Source organism: Geospiza fortis, unplaced genomic scaffold, assembly GCF_000277835.1.
Source record: "Geospiza fortis unplaced genomic scaffold, GeoFor_1.0 scaffold237, whole genome shotgun sequence".
NCBI lineage: Eukaryota > Metazoa > Chordata > Aves > Passeriformes > Thraupidae > Geospiza > Geospiza fortis.
In genome coordinates this window covers 6,919,063-6,945,982 of record NW_005054319.1, presented here as the reverse complement: position 1 = coordinate 6,945,982, position 26,920 = coordinate 6,919,063, and the positions used below count along the sequence as shown (strand labels likewise).

Genomic DNA, 26,920 nt, shown 5'->3' with positions numbered 1-26,920 from the left:
TAACATTTGATCCGTTGAAAGAAAATTGTATTTCTCAGTTTCACCATCTCTCCTGATTTTTAGATCTAACTTGAGCTTTTTTATGCAAATTCAAAGCATTTTAAGTTGAACACAGTGAACTAATTTCTATCTGACCAACATATGGAGTGTGGGCATGTATTTGTGTGGCTTAGTATTACTTTTTAAATGGATACTAAAAGGTGTTTTAAAATACAGTGGGTCTGATGTTCAGTATTAGTGAAAAGCAGGTTGTGATCTCAGGGGAAAACCAGCAGCATCATGTGCAGTGGCCTCACTTCCCAGCATAGATCTCTGCTTCAAATGGTATTTGAAACAAACTATTTACAAGGAAATGTTGATAATCTTTTTTGAGGAGTAAAAAGGTTTAGGAAAAATTAGGTTTGGTGGATGAAGCAAATACAGCTTTCTAAAATAGGCTTCTGGGAGTAGGTGATAATGTGGTGCCTACAATAGAAACAGCTGTGTTGCCAAGTAACTGCTGCTGAGGTATGACAGTTTTCTTTACAATGTAAATTTACAGAAACTTGCAGCAGCCTTAAATCTAAACTTCTCAGAGTCATTCCTCAAACTATACATTTTTTGTTTTAGAAGGAGAGATATATTGTTATTACTAAGGTAGATGAAGAGGAACGAAAAAGAAGAGAGCAGCAGAAACAAGCAAAAGAGCAGGTAAATAAATTCAATTCCATTAGTTTGTGTGAGAGGGGAAGGGTGAGAACCTCCAACTTCACTCAGCAATGCAAAAATGCAGGATAGGGTTTGGTATTGTTTGCCTTTGGTTTGCTGTGGCTAGCTGAGTTTGATTTTATAAATTCTACCAGATAACTTAGGCCTTGCAAGAGAGCAAAAAGAGTTGCAAGTCACTCTAAAATTTTTTTAAAAATCAGAATTTGTGGAATACTGAATGGATATTCTGGAGTAGTGATTACTTCCTTATATGACTCTCTGCTCTCACAGAAGTGTGTCCCAGTAAGAGGAAACATCAGTTTCTTGTAGAAATTCTTGAGCAAGTTGTTATATGGTTTAGATTCACAGTCTCCCCTTCTCTTAGAAAGCTTGCTTGCTCTTGGCTGCCTGAGTTAGTGTCCTGCACAGTGAATGTGTCATTTCTTGAAAGACCCACACTGTACACTACTGCTGTGGTAACAAACTGACCAGGAGGTCACACCTGGTGTATTCAGCCACTCTCACGGTTTATTAGACTTTTATTTTGCTTACTGAGTGATGCAAATTTCAGGAGGTCATAAGACTTGAATTGTGGGAGTTCCTGATCAAACTCCTGTGATTGTGCTTTCATATATCAAGATAAAATCAGTTTGGGTGGAACAAACAATACTTCTGTGCAGAAATCCTTTTAAGAGGAAAAGAGATATCTAAAGTGACATTAATTAATATGACATCTCTTTATCCAGAAGGCAGGTTGGGAGCAATTTACTACTACAGTAGGGCTTTTAGTGGGGGTATTACCTGCTCAAAGTAGCAGTATTCAGAGATGAACTAAATTAACAGTGAATGTTTTTATTGAATTTTAGTTCTGGTTGAATAAAGACACATAACACAAGGCAGAAATTGCTTCCATAGACCTGAGAAAGAAAAATCTGTTACAGAGCAGTTTATGCTGTAGTCAGAACCCCCCAAATTAATCAAAAGTCAGTTTATACAACTACAGTGTTGTATAATGTGAGTTGCACATTTTAATGTTTCTCCTTGGTTTTGTTTATATAAATAATGAAGAATATTTCTTCCTCAATCTGTGTTAGCATGAAAGTATGGGCTGATTTAATAGGAGTGACAATCAGGATTCAACCTGTTGCATATGTAACAATGTATGTAAAAAGTGCAGCTGAAAATATGTAGGTTAATTGTAATACCTTGTGAGCTGTTTGCAGTGTCAGAGCTGCTGAGCACTATTGGGATCGTGTGCTGACAATGAACTGACTGCAGCTGTTACTGCTCTGCCTGGGGAGAAGTTTTCCCTCTTTGCAGCAGTCTGTATTTGGCTGTATTTTGCTTTGTGGCTCAAACACCAGTGATACCATCCGTGTGTTTTGTCTGCTGCTGAACAGCACTTGCACAGTGCCAAGGCTTTCCCTCCCACCCTCCCCCAAAAGCAAGGAGGCTGGAGGGGATGGGCTCTCATTATCCTTATCCACAAATCTTATTGTCTGCCTTTGAATTTCGGGTGAGGGGAGTGAGCAAAGGGCAGAGTGGCTGCTTGGGCAACCCAGGACAGCAGCCTGTGGCTCATCCTGCTTGACAGTGAACTAGAGCTACATAGAAAATGGAAATTCTGTGAGCAGGATCCTGCTTTAACCTTTTGGGTCTTGCAAATATTGACATTTCCTTCATGGTTTGTTCTTGGCTATGTCTGAGAAGCAGTTTGAGGCAAACTGGGGGCATCTGGCAGTTTGCAGGTACAGTTGTGGCAGTATTTGTATTTGTGTCTCACTAATGCCAGAATCTTTCTTACAGGAAGAATTGAATGATGCTGTAGGATTTTCCAGAGTTGTTCATGCCATTGCTAATTCTGTAAGTTAATGTGATTTTTAACCTACTTTTATTTGTAAGAAAAAATAAATAATTCAAAAAAAGGATTCTTTTGCTGTTACATTTTGGAAGAGAAGATGAAATATAAGTCAAAGTGGCATTTTAAGTTTATGTTGTTTCATGTTTTACAGTGGTTGAGTGTAGTAGGTTAAGTAAGCTCAAACTAAAGAATGACATGAAGAATCTTAGTATCTGAAAGAGTCAAGAATAGCAATTTCTTAGGGCTCTTACGTAAATAAGCTTTGGTCAGTTTTTCTTTCTCTGTTCTGAAAATATTTTGGGTTTTTTTCCTTTATTTTCTTGGCAGTTAAAGGCTGTCAAAGAAGGACTGTTATCATGTCAAGTGAATCAAAATTAACATTTTAGGAAACTGCTTGAGCTTTTTCAAAGAGCTTGCTTGTACAGCATCTGGCATGAAAGGTTCTGCACTGTGAGAAGCCAGACATGCGCTTAATAACTACTGTATGTTATAACCATAAGGAATATATTGTGTGTTTGTTGTATAAGTAAATTAAAAGGTGATGGACAGAGAAATGCCTTGACTTCAGTCTTAAGTAGATTACATTTGGAAACCAAGTTGTAAGTAGCTTTTCTAGTGCATCTACTCACCATATGAAGCTGCTGTGAAAGCCTGTGATAAATGGTGGGAGTAGAGGAAAAAGGAGTGGCTGCTCTGAGAGAATGAAGGAGTGTGTGGGGCAGGCAGAGAGCAGATGGGGAGGTTTGATGTGTAATTGTTCCCATGTGCTGGCAGCTGGGATAGGGGTTTTCACCAATGCCCTTTGCCATGGCCAGGACTGGAAATGTACCAGACATTTAACGTTATTTTCACAGGACAAGCTTGTTATTGGGCACAACATGCTGCTGGATGTTATGCACACCATACATCAGTTCTATTGCCCCCTACCTGATGTAAGTAATCTTTTGAGTGTTCAGATGATGAAATAAATGCCTTAATGTATTTGTCTTTTAATATTATCTCCACACTTTCATCTGAATGGAAGAATTGGTCAGCCTGTGAACAAGTATCAAAAAGTCTTTTAAAAAAAATCTGTTTGGTACTTGTGGCCTTATTGTCATAAATATTTATGTAGAAAGTTTAGTTGGATTGTTCTCCTTTACATTTTTAAAAGGTTCAAATCAGATAGTGGAATTGTGGTTTTTGCTTATGTTGGGTATATTTGACTGACTGACGTGTTATAAGATACTGGTATGGAGCTTGAGCACAATTATGTGGCATTTTCTCCTTTGCAGTTTACAAAATGGGAATGTGTGGTTTTAAACAATATAGTACACACTTTCTAAAATGATAAGCAGTCTTGTAGCAGGAAGATGTTCCCTGGGATGAAGAGTTATAATGTCAGAATAATTAGAGGGAGCACACTTACACGGCAGCAGGGCTGTTCTAACAGTTCATGACTGGACTATTCAGTTAAACTAAGCAGTGTATTGGCACCAAAACCGTTGTCTGAGGAAGCCAAATGTTTCATTGGAAGGATGGCTCACATGGTGTTTTTGGGAAAGACTTGATCCTAAGATGGGAAAAAGAAGTTTGGGACCAGTTTGGATGTTGTTGGAATGTAAGCAATTGTCAGTAGTTCCTGTATTTTTGACCCTTGGCAGATCTAAACCTGTAGGCAGTCCCTGCATACCTGGAGTGACTGCTTATATTCCATTGAAATACTAAATGCTGGGAACACTTACGAACTGTTAACTGGGCTGGATCAGAAGTAGCCTAGGGTGTAAAATAGGATAAGGTGTTGGCAGTGAGAGAACATTTCATTACTAATGACACAAATCAGAAATACGTAGTCTGTAGTTGTGTGTAATTGCAGGTGGTGTCTATGGTAGCGCTGACAAACGCATCTCTTGCAGTGAGAATTCAGTTGCTGTAGCTCACTTTTAGAGGCTGTTTGGATAATTGCAGCTACTGCTCTCTGTCCTCCTGAGACTAAACAGTTCACTGACTTGGATTTTATCTTCTGGTTTCATGTTAAATTTAGGACCTAAGTGAGTTCAAGGAAGTAACATCATGTGTCTTTCCCCGGTAAGTTCTTAGTTCAAACTTTCAACCATTTCAGTATAGTTGCAGGGAGCTGATGTTTTTTGTCCTAGCCCTGTACCCTAGCTGTTACTGGAAAAGAAATTGGGATCAAGGTAGATAAATAGAATTTTTCAAGTAATTTTGAGTAGCTTTTTTCCAGAAAAGCAGTGTTGTTGGTTCACTTCTTGGCAAAAGATGCACCCTTGCTATTCTCCTGGGTTTGGCATGATGTTTGGTGTTTTGAATCTTCACTTCATTTGGAACAAGATTTATTTGCTACTAGTTGTTTGCATCTCTTGCTGTTCCTTGGTTGCTGTCCTTTTTCATGCTGAACAAAGCCAAAGAATGTTTTGGCTGTTCCAAATCCAACAGTAATTTTCAGTGGGGTGTATCTGCTGTTTCCCAGCTAATACACTAAAACATTTTTTGAGGGTTTGGCAAAATGGGCATTCTTCTGTTTCAACCTATTTAGCTCTTATTTTGTTTCTAGGCTACTGGATACTAAACTGATGGCAAGTACGCAACCTTTTAAGGTAAGTTAATATTACAGAATGATTTGAAGATCCAAAGTGCATTAATACATGTGTATTGAAACAAATGATACCTCTTTGTGGAGAAAGATGTTGAATAATATTTTCTGTGATGCTCCTTTTATTGTAGACAACTGATTTTTCTTTACCTCTTATCTAAACTTACTGAGTTTAGAGAATGCAAATTTTTACTTTCCTACTAGTGGCTTTTGTCACTTTTGTTGGAAGTTTTACGGTAAACTTGGCAGCTTTGGATTCTAAAATATGTAGAGTTTTTGCTAGGTAAAATGTGATTAGTGGATTATTTTCTTCTTGTTAAGTAGAATGTCCCCTCAGGAGATAAAAAAAGTGCTGTTCATGAACAAATAGGATCTGGAAGCTGCTTGTATATTCAAAGCCTTAGAGTACTGTGAATGCTGACTTAGATTTGTCTGGGAAAATGCTTTATCATCATTAGGTTCTCTTGTGGGCTTTGCTCAGTGGGTAGTCAGCAGGAGGAAAAAAAATTACAGGTTTCTCTTAAAATCTCTTACGCCCTGAGTTTTATTCCTCTAAAGAAGTATTGAGATAAGTGTTCATAAGCTCTTGTTTTCCCGGGTGCCCTTGAATTAATTAAAGAACATGCTGAGGAAGCAGCATCTCTCTTTGTGCATAGCTCTATGGCTCCAGAGCATTGCAGAAAGAAGTGCTATTGAATACACCTGTAGGTATTGTCAGGTTGGTGTTGCACACTGCTGTGGTAAGAATAGAGGCTTTGGCTTTCTGAAAAGTAAGAAACCTCCACAAATTTTGTGTTTGGTACAGCCATTTTGATATTTGTGATTTTACAGCAGTACTTACTGGGTTTTTAGCCTGTTGTTGTGAAACCCTGATTTTGGGATGCCAAATGAATGCATCATTTGAGCTTGTTCATTGTACTTAGTTCTTGGTAACTTTTCAGTCTGCAGACTTGATGAGTGTAAACAGCTAAGCTTGATTGAGAACCAAAGAAAATCTGGTCCTCATAGATCTCAGACAACTTTAAGAAAAGATCGTGTGACATGTTTTGCTTTCTTTGGCTGTTGATTCTGCATGTTTCCATTGTACTGATTCACAACATATATTTGATTAAGAACTTCAGTAAGAAATTAATCTATAATACATCTTTGTGGCTCTTTATTTTATGCATATAATTCATCAGTAGATTCACTGATGCTGCTCAACTAAGTTGATGTGTAGGAGCAAATCTCTGGTTGTCAGACTTCTTTCAGTCTATGTATTACTTTAAGTCAGCACTATTTACATTGTAAAACTATTCAAGAATGTCCAGTCAGCAAGCACATTTCAATACTCACCTTGAGTGCCTTCAACCATTATGATCAGTATTTAGAATATTTGCCCTGCTGTTTGTGCTGCCTTTTCCCTTGCCACATGTGCCCTGCATGAAACCAGATACAAATAGAAATATTACTTTGGCATAATCCCTCAATAATTCTGAGCAGCATTAATAAATGCTTATGATGCAAGTGAGGCAAGGTAACTGAAATTTGTCTTGACACACCTCTGGTGCGTTAGTTTGAATTAAGGCTGTGTGTAAGTCCTTGGAGAACACCAGGTGGCAGCAGTAAATACTCATTTGATACTGTTTGATTTCAGTTTCCAGGGAAAATGTGCTTGACATTGGCAATTAATGATGGCTTTTCTTGCAGGAGCTCATTAATAATACATCACTTGCAGAACTGGAAAAACGTTTAAAAGAGGTTCCATTCAGCCCTCCTAAAGTTGGTAAGGATATATCAAAATGCTCTTATTCCTGAAATGCTTTGATTATGTCTGTTCTTGGTCTGAATTATAAATTCCCTGCTAATACTTAGTGTTTTGATGAAGGGACTTTAAATGAGGGCACTGTACATACAGTGCAATTATATTTAGAAGTATACCTGGAACTTAATAGGAATCTAGACAGAAAAGAATGGATGAGTTCAGTGAACAGCAGTTTCATCATCTTCTAATGATGGATTTGTTTTCTTTTAGGTTGATTTTTGGGGATTAATTTAAAATTTGTTCAAAACTTTCATTTGATGGTTGTCCTTTAGATCAAAACCAGAGCACTACAGGAGGCACTTGGACAAACAAAACTAAGAAAACTTATACAGCACCAAACAGTTGTGTGTGTTCTAGAAATTACTGAAGTTCTTTCAGTAGGAAAAAGGGGTTTTTGCTTGAGCTGAACAGAAGGATATTTAATCAAAGGGCAAGCTTAGCTCAAGGTTCTGGAATTTTTCTTAAGCTGCTAATTTAGAAAAGGGAGAGCAATACTGTAGAGTGGAGTATGTTGAAAGGGAAAGTTTCAGTGCTTAATCAAAATCAAGATGAGCAGGACTTTTTTATATTGCTGAATGTGCAGAGCATAAACACCAAGTGCATTTGTCAATAAAGACTTCTTTAAATCACTCAGTTTAGTCTTCATTTAAATATCTCGAAAAATCTGATCTATCTGGTTAATAGTGAAGCTTTTAATTAGACTGTTCTCTTAAATGCAAGTCAGGAAAAAAAGATACTCTTTGTGGGGAATTCTGCTGTCACTGTCTTACAATTAATGCTCATTTTGGCTGAGCAGGTCTGGGGATTAAGGGCTTTTTAAGACTTTCCATCTTATTAACCTATTCTAATTTTAAAATGCAAAAAACCCTGCTTTTTAAAGAACTTAAGAAAATTTGAAGATTCTGAAAGTTGTATAAATTTCCCCAAATGATGTTATGCTCTAACAAAATAAGCCTGTGGGTAAGCATACAGGACTATCTTTATCTTCTCTGATAGTTATTTATAAATGTCTTTTTCCCCTCAGAAAGTGCAGAAGGATTTCCAAGTTACAATACAGCATCTGAACAACTCCATGAAGCAGGATATGATGCTTATATTACTGGATTGTGCTTCATTTCCATGGCTAATTTCCTAGGTATATGTGAAATCTTTTCCAAACCATCTTCCTGGTGCTCTCTGTAGCTGCTTATGACATACTGAATTTATTCTTCATTCATCAGGTTCATTCCTCAGTCCTCCGAAAAACCATGTGTCTGCTAGATCAAAACTCATTGAACCTTTTTTTAACAAGTAAGTAGTTGTATAAAAAACCTGCTAAAACAAGAAAGTACAACAGCAGCTTCAGCAGATCTACCTCTAGCCATGGAATCAATAGCTAACTGCATTTTTTCTTTAAACTGAAGTTTTTTTGGCTTTCTGATTCATGCTGGTAATGCTGGAGAGGCTATGAAGTAAATACCTTTTCTTTTGAGGAGGATGGTTTACTTTCTGCTGACCTGTGAAAGGACACTTTGAAGAGTACCTGGCCTGCTTTAATGGCCTTGCTGTTATTTCTGGAGTGAGCTTTGGAAGTGATGGAACTGAAGAAAAACTGGTCAGGTGTTCTTCATGTTGTAGGACCCTCAGTAACTGGTAGGGAAAACTGAGTGTGCTCAGCAGTCTGGAAAAACTAAAATATCCCTGTGGTATTGTCAGTCCAAATAACACAAAGCATTGGTATTGACATTGTTGGGTAACCCATTTTTAAGATGGTGTAAGAAATATACATGTATGATTTATGGGATGATGCTATAAGCAGTATTTTGCTTTTGAATTGGATCTTCTTGAAAAACTCCTTGAACAAATTGAAGTAAAACTTGGGGAATCTAGAATCCTTTATGTAATTAATCTGTAGATTTTACCTTAGGAAACGTCTAAAGATGCTGCAATCTGTAACATAAAGAAAAATGAGTTGAAATTTAAAATATTCTAGTGCTTACTCTGTCTGTGTAAATTCAGGAGAAATTCCATCCTTTCAAACCTGTAATACGAGAGTTGGCAGAATTAATTATTTTAGCTTCAGATGGCCCACACAAATGAGAAAATCATTGTGATCAGTGGCTTTCACCTTTCATTGTTCTGAAAATCATGTCTTTATAGTGACAGCAGTTCTGTGATTCTCTTGACACTGAGACATGTGAGGCAGTAACTCCATATATTTTAGCAGATGCTACAGATATTCCCTAGATGAATCATGGACCCACAGTGACTGCTTGGTTTGAATGTGAAGGTGAAGATAGAATTGATCAGCACAATTTCATTTTAAGATGGGATTTGTCACTAGGTTGTTTTCAGGAACACCAACACACATGCCAAGTAGTAAGTGCCAATTGAGCAGGATAATTTTTCAGTAATAAATCAAAATTCTTCCTAGAAATGCATATTTGCAACCCGTACAAACAGCAACTTCTAGAGCTGTCACAATAGTACTTTCAATTTAAGCTTTTCAAATTAATTGTGTACTTGAAGTGTGACATTCCTCTAGGAGTGACATTTCAAAGTTGTGAGAGTGAGTGAGAGGAAGCTTGCTGTGTCTGTTCTAGCTTCAGGGTTAACTGCCTGACTGCAAAGAAAGGAAGAGTTAACAAACTGTAGGGAGAACAGCTGCCTTTTTTTTTTCTTTTTTTTTAAGTAAGAAATGAAAATTACTGTTTGCAAGAAAAGAGTGTTTGTCCATTCTGCCATTATTGACAGCTTGTAGCTTCTTGTTTTAGAAAAGCTATATATTATTTTTAAATAATGGAAACTTGGAAGACTTGCCATGTCTTACCTTCGCATAATTTTAGAAGCTTTGCCATATTCTAACTAACATCTGCCACATCACCTAAGTCAGAGCCTAGAGGTGAGACTCTCACCTTTTCCTTATAGCAAGCAGACCAAGGCTTGTATTTTTCAAGCTAGTTTTCTTTCTCTTATAATGTAAAACTAGCAAACCAGAATAAGACAACAACTCTTTCTTTATTGAAGAAAAGAATAAAAAAATGTTTAAGTACATGTCAGAAGTCAGAGCTGTGAGGTGTTTCAATGAACAAGTGTTTTGCTCTGTTCAGTCAGTCCCTGCAGGTCTCTGTGTGCAGCACGTGGTGTTTTTAGCACCTGCAGTAGCACCCAGGGCTCTGCAGTTCAGAGTTCCCTGATATCCCTTGGTGAGTGTGTTTCTCCTGGGGTTTTTGGCAGGTGTGCTCTGGGCTGCCAGCCAGCTCCTGCTGCACCTACTTGGCTCCCGTTTGTGGTCTAGAATCTTTCCCCTCTTCCTGCTGGGGAGAAAAAAAACACTCTTCCTCCTTCCTCCAGAAGTTCTACCTGATGCCGTGGGCAGCAGTCAGAACAAGGAAACCTTTTCCTTTGTGCTGTAGTCATATTCTTCAAGCAAAACACAAACTACAACATGCAAACAGTAAGGTGAACAAATGAAAGTTATACCTTGTGTCACAAGTTTTTCCTGAAAGAAGCTGAGCAGAGGAGTTTAGTGTAAGGCAGCTATTTAGAGCAGTGTTCTCAGTTTGAACTATTATCCAGACAGTCTTGAAAATGTTCTTTAAAACAGACCATGATTTTTTGGGTTGTGTATAAAGTCTTGATTTCAAGATATTGGTTTATTAGATGTTAATATTTAACTACAGTTCAGTGATTAAACTTTCACGTTGTTGCTAGGATTTTGGAAATGTCTCCTGTTTGAATGAGGTTGTCACTAATGTGATTTAAATTAGTAAATTTAAAATTTAAAAAATCAAGCTTTGATTGTTATGAACTTAGCTTTCAAATGAAGGTGATTCTCTTTTCAAGAGTAATTTTGATGTCTTTCATTATGTCAGCAGAATTATGGAACTTCCTGGCTGGCTGTTCAACAATGATGACCAGGATATATATTAATGTTCATATAAGATTAATGATGAACATAGGTAAAATCTTTAGTTTTAGGGCTTTTGTGAGAGTGGAACTGATTAAAAACAGACTTTCCCTTAGGGTTGTTTGGTTCTTTTAGGCATAATGCAGTAACTTATATGATAAACAACTCAATAAGGCAAGAATTCCAGAGATGCATTTCTGTAATCTTTATGCTTTATTGTATATACAACATCTTTGAAAAATCCTGTTTGTCTGCTCTGAGTAATCCCCAGTGAACATTTATGAGTTGAGATGATGGGACTCTTCATTGCAGTATCTAAACTCTTGTGTGTATAATTTGGATACTGTTACTGTCTCATATACTTTTGAGTTGGTTTGAAATTTTTTGACTGGTTTAGGGCAATGGCTCTTCCATTTCTTCCTGCCCCCACCCACAAGCCCCACAAACTTGTAATGACAATGTTCTTTTGTATCTCCTTGGGTTGTTTGAATGCTGTTTATTCTTTTGATGTAGCTGGAGGTAGCGAGTGTAGTGGTGTAGAGAAATGAGAACACCATGTTTTACTGAAATGAATAGCATCATGGTCTGTAGAAACAGAAATTGGCTTAGAAGGGTTTTTTATACAATGGATATCAGAAACCAAAATCCATACAAATTACTTGGGTTTGTGCTATATTTGTAGAAAGTTTCTCTTAGGAAGCTATATTCTCTGGCATTGAAATCCCTCGGCTTTTCTATATTCATTTACTTTTCTTTGCAAAATTACTGCAAAAGGAGATTGGTGTGTTTTTGTGTAGTTTGACCAATAACTTCCCACTCTCACTGTAGGAATAAAGAGTTGCTGTTCTTGTGCTTGCAGCCACATGTGGCTGAAGTAGTCACTGACCTGGACTGGTAAACTGAGCTGGGTTTAAAAAAATCTCTTTTCTTTTTTCAGCTAGACCAGTTTCTCTGCACTGTTCACCAGACACCTGTGAAAACTTTCATCCTAGCTCAGTGCAGAGGAACAGTGTTGACTCCTTGAGATTATTTATCCACTGCTTCCTCTCCTCATTCTCTTTGACTTGCCACAGAAACAATTGTTTTCGAAATAGCTTCCTCAAAATACCTCAGAGTTCTTATTGAGAAATGGATCTCTGTCCTCTGACTGTGTGATCTGGTAGTCCCTAAACAGTGTAGGAAATAACATTTTTTTAGCTTGGTCTGCTTAGCTTTTAAAGAAATGTAGCTATGACACTGATTGTCACAACACTAACTCACAACTTCATGGATTGAGCTAATTCAATACAGAGCTCATGCTGTCATACAGAAAAGTCTTATTAATTTAAATGTTCTGCAGATAGATGAGGAATCCTAGAACCATAGTTATGGATACTTAATTATGGATTATGTTGGAGCTCAGTGTTCATAATCCATGTGGTGTAAGTTGGTGCTGCAAGCTGCACTTACTTCTGTTACACACCTGAAGTGCACTTAATACCAAAATCAGTATTTAGTGTACAGGGAGTGTGTGTGTGTGTGTGTGTGCTGTTTAGTGACATCATTGTTTGGCCAAACAAATAAATGTAGGATTTGTCTCAGGGAATAAAAACCTGATCCTAATTAATTTCAGGTAAATGTATTTTTTGTCATAAGTGTGTTCTTGCGGTTGGCCACTGTATTGCTTTCCTCAGTATGATAAAACCTGGGGGAGGGAAGCTTAACTAGTCTTCTCCCCAGAAGTTTTTGTTGTGTTTTTAGTAGACTTCATCTTTATTTTTATGAAAACCTACAAAACTTACTATTTGAATGCTTTAAAAAGTAGTAGATTCCAAGAACTTGGCAAAAGTTTGTTTAGATAATAGTAACTCCAGTTAAAAAAACCTTTTTTTTAATAAAACCTCCCACTTTTGCTGAGACTCAGAGGATAAATTAGGTGGGACAGTGTGTGGCACAACTGGTGCCAGTTCTCACTCTTAGGTAAGAGATTGGGCTTATAGGGTCTGTTTTGTTTTAACATACCTTGGGATAAGTTTGGGATGGTTATTCTGCTTCTTTAGAAGAAACATGTAAAAAAACTAAAAAAAGGAAAAGGTCTTCAGGCAGAAATTTGCTAATGGTTCTTTTCCATTTTACTTCTAGGCTATTTCTTATGAGAGTAATGGACATACCATATCTCAATTTGGAAGGACCAGACTGTAAGTAGCTTCTCTCATTGTAAATGTAGTACCATTCTGACACACTTCCTGGAGGAGGAAGTGGAAAGATTAATTGTGTATATCTAAAGCAAGGATATCAGCGTATCTATCAGCTGTGTTTAGGTTATTAGCTACTTACAAAATTATTTAAATATGTCTGCTTCCTTGTTTTCCTTTAACAAAATACTAAACCCAGAAATTCTTCAACTTTGACCAGAGAATCTGCATTATAAAGGCGGATGATGAGAACAAATGAAATTAATGTTACTAAATGAGAGAGTTTGAAATTAACAGCTTTATTATTATTTTGGAGTACTATTCTTATGTACCATATCACCATCTTCACACTGTCCCCTCACCCCAGCAGTAAATAAAAAATGCAAACTAGTGAGTAGGAAATGGTTCTGAAATCTTGTGGCCACTTTGTTTCTCAGTTGCTGTGCAGTAGTACCTCTACTTACCTTCAGCCTGAACATCAGATTTTTTGGCCACATGGGATTATGATAATGGAAAAATATGACTTAAAACATTTCTACCTTTCTGGTTATTTCAGTTTACAGACCTGGAGCTGTAATTAGTTGATAATATATTTAAATTAAACTAGATTCTACTAATGTAAATGTCCTTACTTTTACGGGATGTTTCATTATGAGGGGGAGAACTTTGGATGAGGGTTCCCACTGATGCCTTGACTTAATAAAATGTGAAGCCCTGGAGGTCAGTCTGGTCCTTGATTAGATAAAAGCTTAGTTTTATATTGAGGAGTCAGATACACAGTGTCTTTAAAATTGTACCCATTTGGAAGCAGTACTGATGTGGACACATTTTCCACTCCTTGCCTTGGAAAGCTCAGACTGGAGTGTGACTCTGTTAGATGCCAGTGTAATAGTAACAGAATGCAGTTCTAGAGAGATGCAAGTAACTGTTGGAAAGTACATGCTGTAAGGGCATAGATTGAATTTTAAATTCAGTTAGGTGGTCAGATCACTGAGCTCTGGCTCTGCTGGAATGGTAATCTAATTACATTGCATCTTCCTTCCCCAACTGTTTGATACTGAGTGGAAGAATGGGTAAATACTTTGGGTCATTGAGAGAGTGCCAAAGCTACTAATTTGTAAAGATGCTACTTCCACTTGCTGGCCAACTTACAGGATTGTTTTGATACTTTGCCAAGAAGGGTTGCCAAAAAAGAGTCTGCCTCTGAAAGTCTGTCTCTTTTATCTGAAAGCCACTCCTGTAGAGCAGACTGATGCAGATATTCTAGGAAAACCTGAGCCAAGGAGGCTCTCTAAGGCTCAAAACAGGAAGCATTGCAGGGGTGGCATGTTGGGCTGGCTGGTTTAGCCACTTCAGTTGCTGTTCTGAGATGTAAGCCCCACTGTGGGTTCAGGAAGCATTCTGGTGGTTGGTTATGGGGACTGTTTTGCAGAGAAGCAAAGCCACCCAAAGAGTACAGCCAGGTTTCTGTGGGAGGTGCACTTGGGGTCTGTATTTTTAAAAAAGAGATGAGGCACAGCTGACTAGGTGACTGTTGTAATTTGTATGTTTCTGTTTGTCAGGTAGTGAAATAGCAAATTTGTGCAATTTTTCCTTAAATAATGGATTTCAGTAACATGTGTTAAGTAGTATTGAATATGTGAATGTGTAATGGATTTCAGTAACATGTGTTAAGTTAAATAGTATTGAATATGTGAATGTCACTTTCGTCATCTTTTGTTAAAATGTGTGTTAAAAACTCATTTAAAATAATGAAGTTGCTGCACAAAAGAAAAAAAAGGGAAGAAAAAACTACATAACCACATTAGATGACAGTTTTAGGATATTCTAAAGATACTAGCAGTGACTTTTATTTTAACAAAAACATTTTTGTTTTGTAGTGCAGCCTAAACGAGATCATGTTCTTCATGTTACTTTTCCCAAAGAGTGGAAGACTAGTGACCTATACCAGCTTTTTAGTGCCTTTGGTGAGTGATATAGTCTGTCTTCTTCTTGTTGTTGGTTTTTTTGGTTGGTTTTTTTTTGTTTGTTTTTTTGGTTGTTATTATTAATAAGATAAACTTCTGGTTTGTTTTGTTATTTTTAGTCTGTTGGTGCAGACTTACTCCTAGTGTGGGTAATGATGAATCTCTTCTTGTAATTTTTGAATTTGATGTCCTGTGGACTTCGTAATGATGTGTTGAAAATAATAACTGTTCTTATTAACTGCTTTTTAGAAATCTGTATTTTGGTGCTTGTTGAATATTGTGGATCTTTAATCCTTTTATTTACAGCTTCTCCTGATAGGAAGTAAGAGTTTATATAGGTGGAAAAACAGAATGGGGATTGATGTGGGGCAGATGGAGGCTTTAGGAACAAGGTTCATCCTGCAGTCGATGTAAAGCCAAACTCCAGTATATGTGAGTCTAGGCAAGCAGTTAAGCTTGAAAATAACCAAGTTGGTTTCCAGATTGTGAACCATCCAAATGAGAAGAAACAGCAAAAACGGTAGTTAATAACTGAGGACAGTAGTCCTGTTGTTGCTCTACTAAGTAGAAGTATGAAACGTAGGTACCTGAAGAGCTGAGCTAATAGATGATGTGAAAGAAGAGACCTTATCTCTTGTGCTTGGTACTCTGTCTGTGCAGGGTCTCTGGAGCTGCATCCAGCTCCCTCACTTCTTGTGAGCATTCACTGCAGCAGGGGTCAGTGTAGTGGTTACGATTTAATAGCCCCGACTGGGAGATGGAGGAGAGAGAATGTAGAAATGGCAGGATTCTCGCGGAGCTGCTGTTCGGGGTGAGGAACGCGGTTTGGCCTCAGCTCCCGGCGGTTTGTGCCCCTCAGCCCCCGGTTTGTGCCCCTCGTTTCCCGGCGGTTTGTGCCCCTCAGCCCGTGCCCCTCGTTTCCCGGCGGTTTGTGCCCCTCAGCCCCCGGTTTCCTCCCCTCGGTTCCCGGCGGATTGTGCCCTCATTGCCGCCGCTTCCCTGCGTGGGACGGTCACGGCCGCCAGGGGGCGCGCTCGCACACCGCTCAAGGCTCGCTTTGGGACTTGCCGATTCCCGCACTTCTCCAGATTTTAGAGCTGAATGTTTTCATATTTCCATTTACAAACTTTAGGTTCGGTAATTAATTAATTAATCTATATTTTTTCAAGTATTCTTGCCATGCTATCTCAAAACAAACTGCAGCTTATTCCTTCCAAAATTGTGGAATACAGAAGTACCCATGGTTTTCCAGTTGTAGGTGGATAGGGGCAGAGTGGTACAGTGTGAGGTTGAGTGATTTGCCAAAAGCTACAAAAAAAAAAAAGGCAGTAACAGACATTAATTACCCTAAGGTATTACATCAGTTAAAGCAAAGTGTCTTGAAATCAAGCAGTATTAGTCAAATTTTACAGAAAAATTATTTTAGAATGAATTCAAGCAGAGTTATAATCTTCCATGGAGCTTCTAACAAAATATGGTGAAACAGCTGAAAGGGCTGCAGTGTCACACTTGGAACTGGTTTGCATTTGCTACTCTAGAAGGGGTGTTCATGATTTTGAAATCCTTCAGGACTGCCTGCATACCAAGTGGACACCTGTTCATGCAAGATGTTTTTATAGTCTCAGGGGTGAATGTAGTTTCACTGTACAAGTACTTGCAGCACTGTGCAGTCTCTTAGAAGACTTTAGATTCTTAAATTTGCATTGTTTATTTGGTCATGCTGATGTGAAATGGAAAGTCGTTAAAACAGGACTTGCTGGAATACAGCTTTAGTGTATTGCCTTAAGTTCTACTTAAATTAATGTCTTTGGCTTTTGCTTAAAACTCATACTATCAAAGTATTATAAAAACTACTGCTTAATTACCAGTAGAAGACATGTAGGAAATGTGCGAGAACAGAGTATAAAAAGGAAAATGTTAAAATTATGTGATCCATCAGTATGATTTCATTCTGTGGATTTAATCTTATTTGCATGTTTGAGCTAATACATGGAGAATTTTCAAATTTCTTTATAGAAGAAATGCATTTTACTTGCACCTTCATGTCTTAGTCCACTATTGTCACCACCAGTGGCATTCGTCAAAGTACTTCTAGAATACTGATGTATTCTAGAAGTGAGCAAGAGAAATTTCCTGTTTTATTTCTCTAGAGCTGGTGTTCCATTACATTGCTGTCCATGGCTTATCTGCACTGGCCTTGCAGTGAGCTGGCACGGGGCTCTGGTGATTGCTAAATATTGTACTGCAGCTGCATTTGCTTTCCAGATCTTTATTTGCATTTCACCATACTTCTGAAATGCACAATATTTACTGAGTGCTTAGCAGTATTGCTGAATGATTTAATTTATTAATCTTATCTCTCCTAAATTCTTACTTCTTAATAATGATGAAATGTGGCAGTCTGAAGAGAGCATTTCTTAAGCATGGAGAGTTGCATAAGAGCATTTGTTGCGGTTTGTTTCAGATTGGAACTCGGTGTCTGCTATTTAATGTATGAATTTCTTTAAATTCTGTATTTGAAATGTATAAATCTGAGTATAAAAGCAAGATATGTTGGCAGGTGTTGAAACCCTTTATTAGCAGAAATACAAAGTCACAAGTCATATGGAATGCATCAACATTTCTGCGACAATAAATAAGGATCCGATACTGAAATTATGTGCCACCAATAGGTTGGATTTTTATTAATTTGGCACTTAGTGAAAATATGGATTCTGAAGTCCATATGAACAGTAGCTGAATTCCTTTAGGAAATTTTTTTTGTCTACCACTGATCCTATTTTATACCCTGGGCACAATTGCAAGGTATTCAGGAGAATTTTTCTTTCTGATCTTTCAGTCTGCTCAGGTAGCTTGAAATTAATAAACTGTATATATAGGAAAAGGACACAATCTGGACAGCATTTCTGTGTTCCAGAGTTACAACAGAATATGGTCTCAGATGTCTGAAATGATTGTTTAGAAAATTTTGTAATTGGTAATACAAAATTGGAGAACTTTATGCACAAATAAGTTTAGAGCAAAGACGTATCGATGCATGTACAGCAATATGAATTTGTACAGTAATTTCTGTCCTTTAAAGGAAACTGCATGTCGGGGTCCTACCAAATTGCACTGCAGTTCTGAGCTGCAGTCACAGCTGGGACCTTGCTTGTGTTGAGAAATGTTCATGTCCTGCCAAAAGGATGTTCTCCCTATACCAAAGAGCCTTAGACATAGGCAGCAAAGTTCTGTCTTCTTCAAAGGCAAAATTATTAGAAATTGAGTTTATGTGCCCTGAAATATGTTTAAAGAAATTCTTACTTTGTGGTGTGGGCTCATCTTAATAGCAACCTTAGCCCTTCAGTACAGGGAGATGTCAGAAACCATACTGAATTAATTATGGTTTTGGCAATGATCAAAATGATTATAACTTAAACTCCTAAATAGCTGGCTACTCAAATGTATAGCATGCGGATGAAATCTATCTAGGCTTTTATTTTTTTATAATTAGAAAATCTGTTTATAATCTGGCTGGATTTCAGAAGAGATTTCTATAACCTTGTAACCCATAGACTAAATTAGATTTCAATAGATTAAACAACTGAGAATAAATGTATTTTAAGCCATTTTGCATCGTTGTTTTTAACCTTGTAATGTCTGAAGGTTAAATAGTGGTGTAACATTATATATAACTTGATTTTCTAGTCTATGTGAAAAAAATGGCACCAGTTTTCAATATCTGAATTGTACTAACAGTAAAGCACTTAGATAAGGACAGGAGAGGTAAGCACAGGAGATGTAAATGGATTTCAGACTATAATAAGACCTTGTGTCTGGAATGGGAATCCTTTCCTCTGCTTTTGCTTGATTATGAGCTCTTTTAGCGCTAATGTGACATTTTAAGCCATTCACATAGAAAATGCACTAACTGCTTGATGAATAGAGGGACTTATTTCCAGTCACTGTTCCATTGTAACAGCTTCCAAATGAGGTCCATGATTTTGTGCATTTGTCCTCATATTGACTCAAATTAAGTTTTTAGTTCACATCCAGGAAATTAGGTATAGTGGGATTCAAACAAATCAGAGTTTGAAAATTTAGTATCTCAACAGTGGAGTTCTCCATTGGTGTGATCAATCCTCTACCTACCCCTTTCGACTGGAATTTATCATCACTCAAAGAGCTGTTGTTTATTTGAGTAAAGGGCTGAAATTCCCAGATAATCACTTCAGTTTATTTTGTAGACTCATGTAGAAGCCATGAAGGGAGGATGTGAGGGTCTGGGGTGCACAAGGATGCTCTGCTGCCCTGACTTTCTGAGCAGTTCCAGGCCCTTGTGCAACTGGGTATGAGCTACACACCTGTACAGTGGAGAAAAGCCTTCTCAAGTGCAGTTACTCTTAGTTGGCTTTTTTATGTCATGGCATATCAGATAAAAATCTGTGACTGAGTCTAAAATAAAAATAGTCATAAAAGTTTCTTTTGCTTTTCTAGGTAACATTCAGGTTTCGTGGATTGACGATACATCAGCATTTGTCTCACTGAGCCAGCCAGAGCAAGTACAAATAGGTGAGTGTTGGGTTTACTTCAGCATTAAGACTTTAACTGGCTCCTGCAAAATGCTCTGAGCCAGCAGGGTCTGTGATTCTAATGGCAGAACCACTGACTTGCTTGGAGGAACTGGACTTCCATAGCAGCAGCACATGTGTGGCAGTAAAACCAAGCCCAAACTGGACTTGCTTGAGAGTTTTGTGTTTCATTCCATGATCCTCCCAGTACCTAAACCCCTAGGTAGAATAGTGCTGGTTTCTTCACTTGGGGCTGTATTTATTGAAGCTATTTACTGTTACTTTGCACAGAGTATAACTGTCAAAGACTTTTGTGGTCTTCACCTCCAAGTACCCTTTGGACTGGTGCACATTTGGTTTGGTTTACATTTACAAGGAACAAATGCAGTGAGAAGCCATTTGGTGCATTGTAGAGCAAATGCAAAATAAGAGTGTCCAAAGAGCCTGAACTGCTGATGTGCCTACAGTCTGTGTATGAACAATGTGAAATCTCTTCAGACCTAAGTTTTTAAATTTTTATTTGAACATTTGAAAATATTGCTGGTAGTTATGTGGGAAAACAGTCTTCTTGGTGTGTCGGGTTTTAGGTTGGGTTTGTTTGTGGTTTGGGGATTTTATGTTGTTTTGGGAGTGGCTTTGGGGTGGAGTTTTTTAAAGATTTTTGATTGACTGTAGTTGAATCCAGAAGCTCTTAGTGGTTTCTCTAGTTGTTTTGGGCATTTATTTGAGTTCTGACCCATAACCTTACTTCAGGGAACTATGGCTGGAAGTAAGCCATTACAGATGATCATTTGGGGTATGTTCTGGTAGTGTCATCCCCATTTACTGAAATGCTTGCATCAAATGCTGTGCGGCCAGTGGGAGCAGCAGTATATGTAGCACTTCTGATTAACTGGCTAAAATTTTGTTGCACTTAAGAGCTATTCAGACAGAATTCCCACAATTAAAAAAAAAAAAAAAAGACAGATTAGAAAACCCCACTGAGTTTACATCATCTGTCCTTACTAAGCTCAACTAAAGAAGCTTTCAGGGCCTGGATGTACAATCAGTGCATCTCTGTAATTCCTTATGAACATCCTGGGAGTGTTTTTCCTACTTCCTCATACATTCATAGCTCTGCAGAGGATACTGTGGGCTCACCAGCAGCCTCCTTATAGCAGTTGCTCCATAGCAGCAAGAGCCATTGTTTCTTCATCCATATATAGATATAAGAATGAAATAACTTCTAATGAGTCATTCCAGATAAAGAATTATGTCAATTAAAGCCTTCCTAGATGCTGCTGCAGTAAATTCCCCACTGCTGTCACCTCAGGTACTTATCCATTGTGTAAATGCTTGGTGTATACATTATCACCACTACTTTTTGTAATTGTTGTTGTTAGGTTTGGTTTTGGTTTTTTTGTTCTGCTTTGGTTGTAGCAAGTACGTATTTTGGAAAGAACTGAGTTATTGAAATTGAATCTTTCTGGCACTGCTCTGTGTCTTTTTTTGTGCTTTGACAAGCAGGCAGGCTTGTTCTGTGGCCTACATGCTGGGAAATGTTATTTGTTTGAAAGCTCAGGTGATTATAGTCTTTCATAGATTTTCATGAAATCAGGTTAGTAGAAATTCATATACTGAAAGCAGTGAGTCAACCAAGCTGATAAATTAAAGCAACCTCAATTACCAAAAATTGTGTGATTGGTACTGTAAATTTGCTTACAATTCTTGGTATTTTGTTGGTTTGGGATCTGTTGGGTTTTTTCTGTAATAAATGCATTTTAAAATCAATTCTGTTATTCTATTCCCTCATCTTAAGTTCTTTAATGAATTGTTTTGGTAATAAAAGTCACTGTTTGTACTTGTGATTTAGTGAGATATGCTTAAATGAAGAACCTAGGAAAATCTATAATGTGGCCTGGTTTTTAACCTGTTCCTATAAATGTCTGCATCTTCTGGACTTTGTAAAAAGCCTTGGAGGACTGTGAAACAGTATGAATACAAGGCAAGATGTTGCTATGGGTGTACTACTATGCTTATTTCTTAAAGAGGTTTCTGACTTTGATCTGCTGTTTAGAATCTGTGTAGGCACTTACTGTCTCAAACTGATACAGGAGAGGAGAACAAAGGGATGGGCAGCACCATGTAGAAATTGGTGTTATCAGTTTGGGTACAGCCTGCAGATAGTTGCTCTTATCACATATACTTGTGATAGTCCGGTCAGCTAATTAGTCCCATGTGTTAGCATTTTAATGCCTTGCAGCAGAAATTGTTTAGGTATGCTTGAAAGGCTGAAAGCTGTATATAGGTTAACAAAAGGGGCCATTAATGTTACATTGACAATTTCACTAACATTTAACAAAAGGGGCCATTAATGTTACATTGACAATTTCACTAATATTTAAGAAAATATAGTTGAATTCTGCTTACACCTTTATAATATCCATGGCTATGTGATCATGTACATGTTTCTTTAGGATTTATGGCTTCTCTGGGAGTATGTTTGTAAATTTGCTGTGGAAGAACTCAGCCCTGAATGTTGTGTAAGGGACAATTTAATTCCATGTAGGTTAATTTAAAAGATGCCCTCTGATTTGGGATGTTGAGTCTTCTGCTTTCTGTTGATAAAATAGGCACACAGCACTGCTGCTTCCACTCCTGAGTTTTACTTTGAAATACTGGACTATGCATGTGCACTTTTGTCATCATGGCAAACTTCTGGATTGTTACATGTGGCATGAATAGCTCTAGTAGTCAGTAAATAAGGCTGTGGAACCATATGGTGAGTATTGAGAGTAAAACAAAATACTGCCTTAGCTACTCATAATTGCACACTGTTGCTGTGGCTGAGGCAGTGCTCCCATGTTTAAGGAGAACACGATCAGATAAGGTTAATGCAGCATCCATACAGAGGTCACTTAAAGGCTTCACAGGTGAAATTTTACTGAAGTATTTCATAAGCTTAAGTGTTTAGTATTGTAGCCTTAATCTGTATAGCTCTGTGTGTTTATTGTATTTATATATTGTGGCTTTTCTTTTACCTACACGGTTCACCAACATATTTGTCTTTTTATGAAGAGGCTTAATATTATCAGTGGCCATCTGTCAGGATGTTGCTCTGTATAAAAGCAAGGACTTGACAAAAAGGTATCTTTGTAAACATTCCTCTTGGACCACTCAATGACAGGCAGCCTGTTTGATGTCTTCCCTAGTAATGAGGGAAGGTGCCATCCTCTAGAAATGCTTTTCCTAAAATAATTTACAATTACTGTTATTCTGCTATGAGACAGAAACTTTGGGGCTGCAGTTAATGTGAAATGCAGCCACATGGTGTTGGTTACTAGGTCAGGTTTGTCACAGAAAGATTTGTCTCAGCTCTTAAAATACAAAGAAATAAATGAATAGCCCCCCTGAGTTCTCTTTAGTTTTTTAGAATTCACAGAGCATTCTAGCAGTGCATTTCTTCTGTTGGGAGTGCAGAACGACCTAACTGTATTTGCTTTGTTTGGCAATATGGACAGCATCCAAAAAAGCATCAGAGGAAATGTATTAAACTCCTACAAGGAGCTGCTCTTCAATTCAAGACCATGCAAGATTGTTTTATCTCTGTGGCTTCTTAGACTTCTCCATATGGCTTCATTTCAGTTTTTCAATGACGAAGCAAAATATTCAGCGTGTAACATTTTATATTAAATATATATGCTATATATGTATATACATATATTTGTGTGTGTATGTGCCATATGAATGGTTTGCTGTAAAATACATGCCTTATTTCAAGAAAGTAGAGTTGACTTTGTACAAAAATACTGACTCTTGCATAGATTTATTTTAGAATTATATTTAGGCCTCAAATGATTTGTTTTTCTTCCTTGAGAAAGGGCTGAGTTTATCAAGGAATTAAATGTCAGACCCATAACTTTGGCTCTTATCTTGTAGCACAACAAATAATGTTATTGTGTTTTAACAAATGAGTATGTATCAGATGATCCATGGTAACTTTGGGCTTGATTTTAGCAAGTAAAAACATGCTTGAGTTTAACTAAACAAATTTTCCCCCGAAGAATGTTGGCTGGCATGCAGTAAATTCCAGTGAGCCTTATTAATTCATTCATGATGCCTGCCCCATAACTTCATGGGCAATAAATATTGTCCTAATTCTTACAAACAGATCCTTCAAAGCTCAAAACAAATATAAGGGAGATGAAAGGAAGTATGTCTGACACTTGTTGGTTAGTGCAACTATCTCATGGGGCTGTTAATCATACAGACTACTGCTGTCTGTACTTGGGTTTAAAATTAAATAGTCAACGCTCCTGCCTGGTCTTATGTATTTTGCAACAGCAGCATCTATATATACCATGGCAGGTATTATAGATCTCATTTCACTGTCATACAGCAAATATTTTACTGTTACACAGCAAAATGCGTGATCTGTCCTGAAAGAGGAGAAAAAGCCACATCCACCCATCTTCCTCACCTTTCCTGATATTTGGTGTTGGAGCTTGCCATCTCTAGTGCTTGCACCAGAGGTAGCACAGAATATTTTAACAGCTGTATTTATAACAGCTCAGCTAGAATCCCAAAATGGGATATGCATCCAAAATGGTTCTAAAAAAATGGGAAGTAGATAATAAAATCGGATTTTTGTCTCTACTACTATTGCAGTATTTTAAAATGTGCAGAAAATCAATCTGAGGTTGGAGGGGGGGGTTGGTTTGTTTTGTTTTGTTTACATTTAAACTGGTTTACTGGTTGGTTTACAATACTTTCTTTCAGAGAGCTGGGCTGAAAGCAGCAGAAGACACCAGTTGACAGTCAGTTTAATTTGCTGATTCATCTGTTACAGGGATGGCGTCAGGCCAAAGCTTGGCTTGCAGACTAAAAGCTGAGAGCTGTGAAGATGCTGGGGCTTGAAGGAATGTTGTTAAATTGTTACTGAGTGGAGGCAGTGAAAGTTTTTTTCTTTAGTTTTAAAGTGCTTCTAATTTTGTATTGACAGAAATCTTTCTACCTTGAACTCAAAGTGTTTTTTGGTTAAAGGGAGATCAGACATTAGAAAGATACAAGGATGGAACAGCTGGCTGTTAGTTAAGTGCTTCTTCCATGGATATCTTGTGCAACCAAAAATGCAGCTCAAATAAGCTTATGTTTCACAGCAATCAAACAGAGTTTTGGCAAAGGCTTTGCAAATGTCGTCTTTTCCTGGCAGACTTGCAAAATAAACCTGCTGGGTTAAGTAATGAGACTAAAAGGGAAAAAATCCAGGAAATCTTTTCTTGCCAACAAGCAATCTGGAAGAGGGTTACGACTGAAGAATTGATCGTTTCTAATTTAAAAGAAATGTCTTAAGTAGATTTAACTCTTTTTGCACAAAGTCTGACTTTGAGAAGAGCTTTGAGCATCTAGTTCAGACATTGTGACTTCTAGAGAATATGGCATTTTGGGTTTGTTTTGTTTTGTTTTTTTAATTGCTAACAATGGAACTATAAATTGTTTTGTGGACAGAACAAATAGCTTGCAGCCTTCTGCTTTTCAAAATAAGCTATTTCAGTAGAGGGCATGCTGTCATTTAAGTGTTTTGTATATAATATCATTCTCCTCCTCCATAGCTGTAAACACCAGCCGGTATGCTGAAAGTTATAGGATCCAGACATATGCAGAATATGTGGAGAAAAAACATGAAGAAAAACAGGCCAAGAGAAAATGTACAGAAGATAGTTGGAAGGAGATGGAGAGGAAGAGGTTAAAAACCCAGTGCACACCTTACGTTTCCCAGAGTCGGTACTGCTGTGTTAACAGGTGAGATGTCTGTGCTGCCAGCTCGTGTTCTTACTGCATTTCTATCCAAAATCCAGCCACTTTCAGGTAGTTCTTAACTAATCCAGGACATTTTTTCTGTATATGTTTCTTTCCATATAAATCAGCAGTGGTACATCGGTACATCAGCAGTCACAAGATGATAGGTAAAGGAACAGAGGGAATTTCATCATAAATGTGATCAGACAGACTTTTAAATGCTGGGATCTTGAGGGTAGGTCATATCACAGCTTCTGAGCTTGATATAGCAGCATAATTTCGTATAAACAAAATTTCAAAATAATTTTCTTTAGTTGTAGGACACTTGTGAATGACGTGTGTCACGTGGACACTTAGTTGTCATCATATATCCTTTTAAAGACCATGTTGGTTTTGGGCTGACTTTCCATGGTGGTAATAGTGCCACAAAGAATGGTATAAATTCTCTTCTAGAGCTGATGAAGTTGTCCTTATGCTTCAGAAATAGGATGGCAAATGATGATACTTGCATGGCTTTAAGCTTTTAGTATAAAGCTTGAAAAGGGCTTTAGTTCATGATTTAAGGACAGAATTAAGTCAGGACATGATGCTTTTGGTTCTGGTACAGTATGTTCCCTGTGTTGCTGTGTGTATTTCTTGTTCCATATTTATCTGCTGATATTAATGACAGGTTTTGGATATGATGGTAACAGGCAGCTTCTTTCTCAGTCATCTGTGTAGCTGAGCATGTGAAGAGATTTTTAGTGTTAATATAATTGTATAAATAACTTACCAAGTTATTGCCATTCTTCCCCGTCCCTTCTCCTGCACTGTCCCCCCAATTCTATGAATTCTGCATGAGAATAAGTTTGAGTGGAGTGTGTAAGTTACACTCCTCTAAGCAGATGTTTTGGTTTGGTTTTGGGGGGTTTTGTCTCCTTCTTCTCCCTGCCCTGTGGTTACACAAACCAAATTTGGTGGTCATAAAACCAGTGCTGAGGTATTTCTGCTTTATCTTTCTAGGAATGCTACATTAAGTTCTAGTTCTCATTATATCTTCCTGTAAATGTTAATCTGTTGAGTAACAAATCCACTAAAATTGTTCTGTTCTTTTCATGACCTTATAATTTTGCAGGTGTGTATTTTGGCAAGCTGTCAGATGTTCATGGCTTTTGTCATGCTGGGAATTCTAAATGTGTTATAGACATGTTTGATTCAAAAAAAACATATGGAGGAATGATGATACAATCCATATCAAATGAAGTTAGTTTAATGGAACTGTTGTACTTGGGGATCCTGGGGAGTCCATGCTGTGAGGAGATGAGGAGCTCTACGGATTCTCCTGGCACCAGCCTGCACATGGCTGAGGCTTAGCTCTGTAACTAAGGTGGTGGACTCTTAAATAGTCTGGAAATACTTACTACACCTTGAGATGCTGCAAAGAAACACTGAGTTCTAGTCTTGTTTCTGCCAGAGGAAGTGTCTCCTCTCAATGAGTGCTGGAGGTTGGGTACCTCACAGGTTGCAGGCAGGTGGTAATGATGGCAGCTCATGAAGATCAGGAAATGCAGAAAGCTGGTTTGCTGTTGTCTTGCAAAGAAGTTTAAGATCCACCACAAATGTGTCATTTGGAAAATT

The 26,920-nt window shown here is 37.7% G+C and overlaps 1 protein-coding gene across 2 annotated transcripts in view; it reads left to right on the top strand.

Moving 5' to 3' along the window:
* The window catches only part of PARN (poly(A)-specific ribonuclease), a 39,991-nt gene that overhangs the window by 5,994 nt on the left and 7,077 nt on the right, over positions 1 to 26,920 (top strand). For both annotated transcript variants that reach the window (XM_005420420.1, XM_031056547.1), the window contains 12 exons: positions 610 to 690; positions 2,494 to 2,550; positions 3,403 to 3,480; positions 4,572 to 4,615; positions 5,103 to 5,145; positions 6,831 to 6,906; positions 7,970 to 8,080; positions 8,166 to 8,235; positions 12,956 to 13,011; positions 14,889 to 14,975; positions 19,452 to 19,526; positions 25,117 to 25,306. In XM_005420420.1, the coding sequence (XP_005420477.1) occupies positions 610 to 690; positions 2,494 to 2,550; positions 3,403 to 3,480; positions 4,572 to 4,615; positions 5,103 to 5,145; positions 6,831 to 6,906; positions 7,970 to 8,080; positions 8,166 to 8,235; positions 12,956 to 13,011; positions 14,889 to 14,975; positions 19,452 to 19,526; positions 25,117 to 25,306 (968 nt within the window). The remainder of the gene's footprint in view (positions 1 to 609; positions 691 to 2,493; positions 2,551 to 3,402; positions 3,481 to 4,571; positions 4,616 to 5,102; positions 5,146 to 6,830; positions 6,907 to 7,969; positions 8,081 to 8,165; positions 8,236 to 12,955; positions 13,012 to 14,888; positions 14,976 to 19,451; positions 19,527 to 25,116; positions 25,307 to 26,920) is intronic.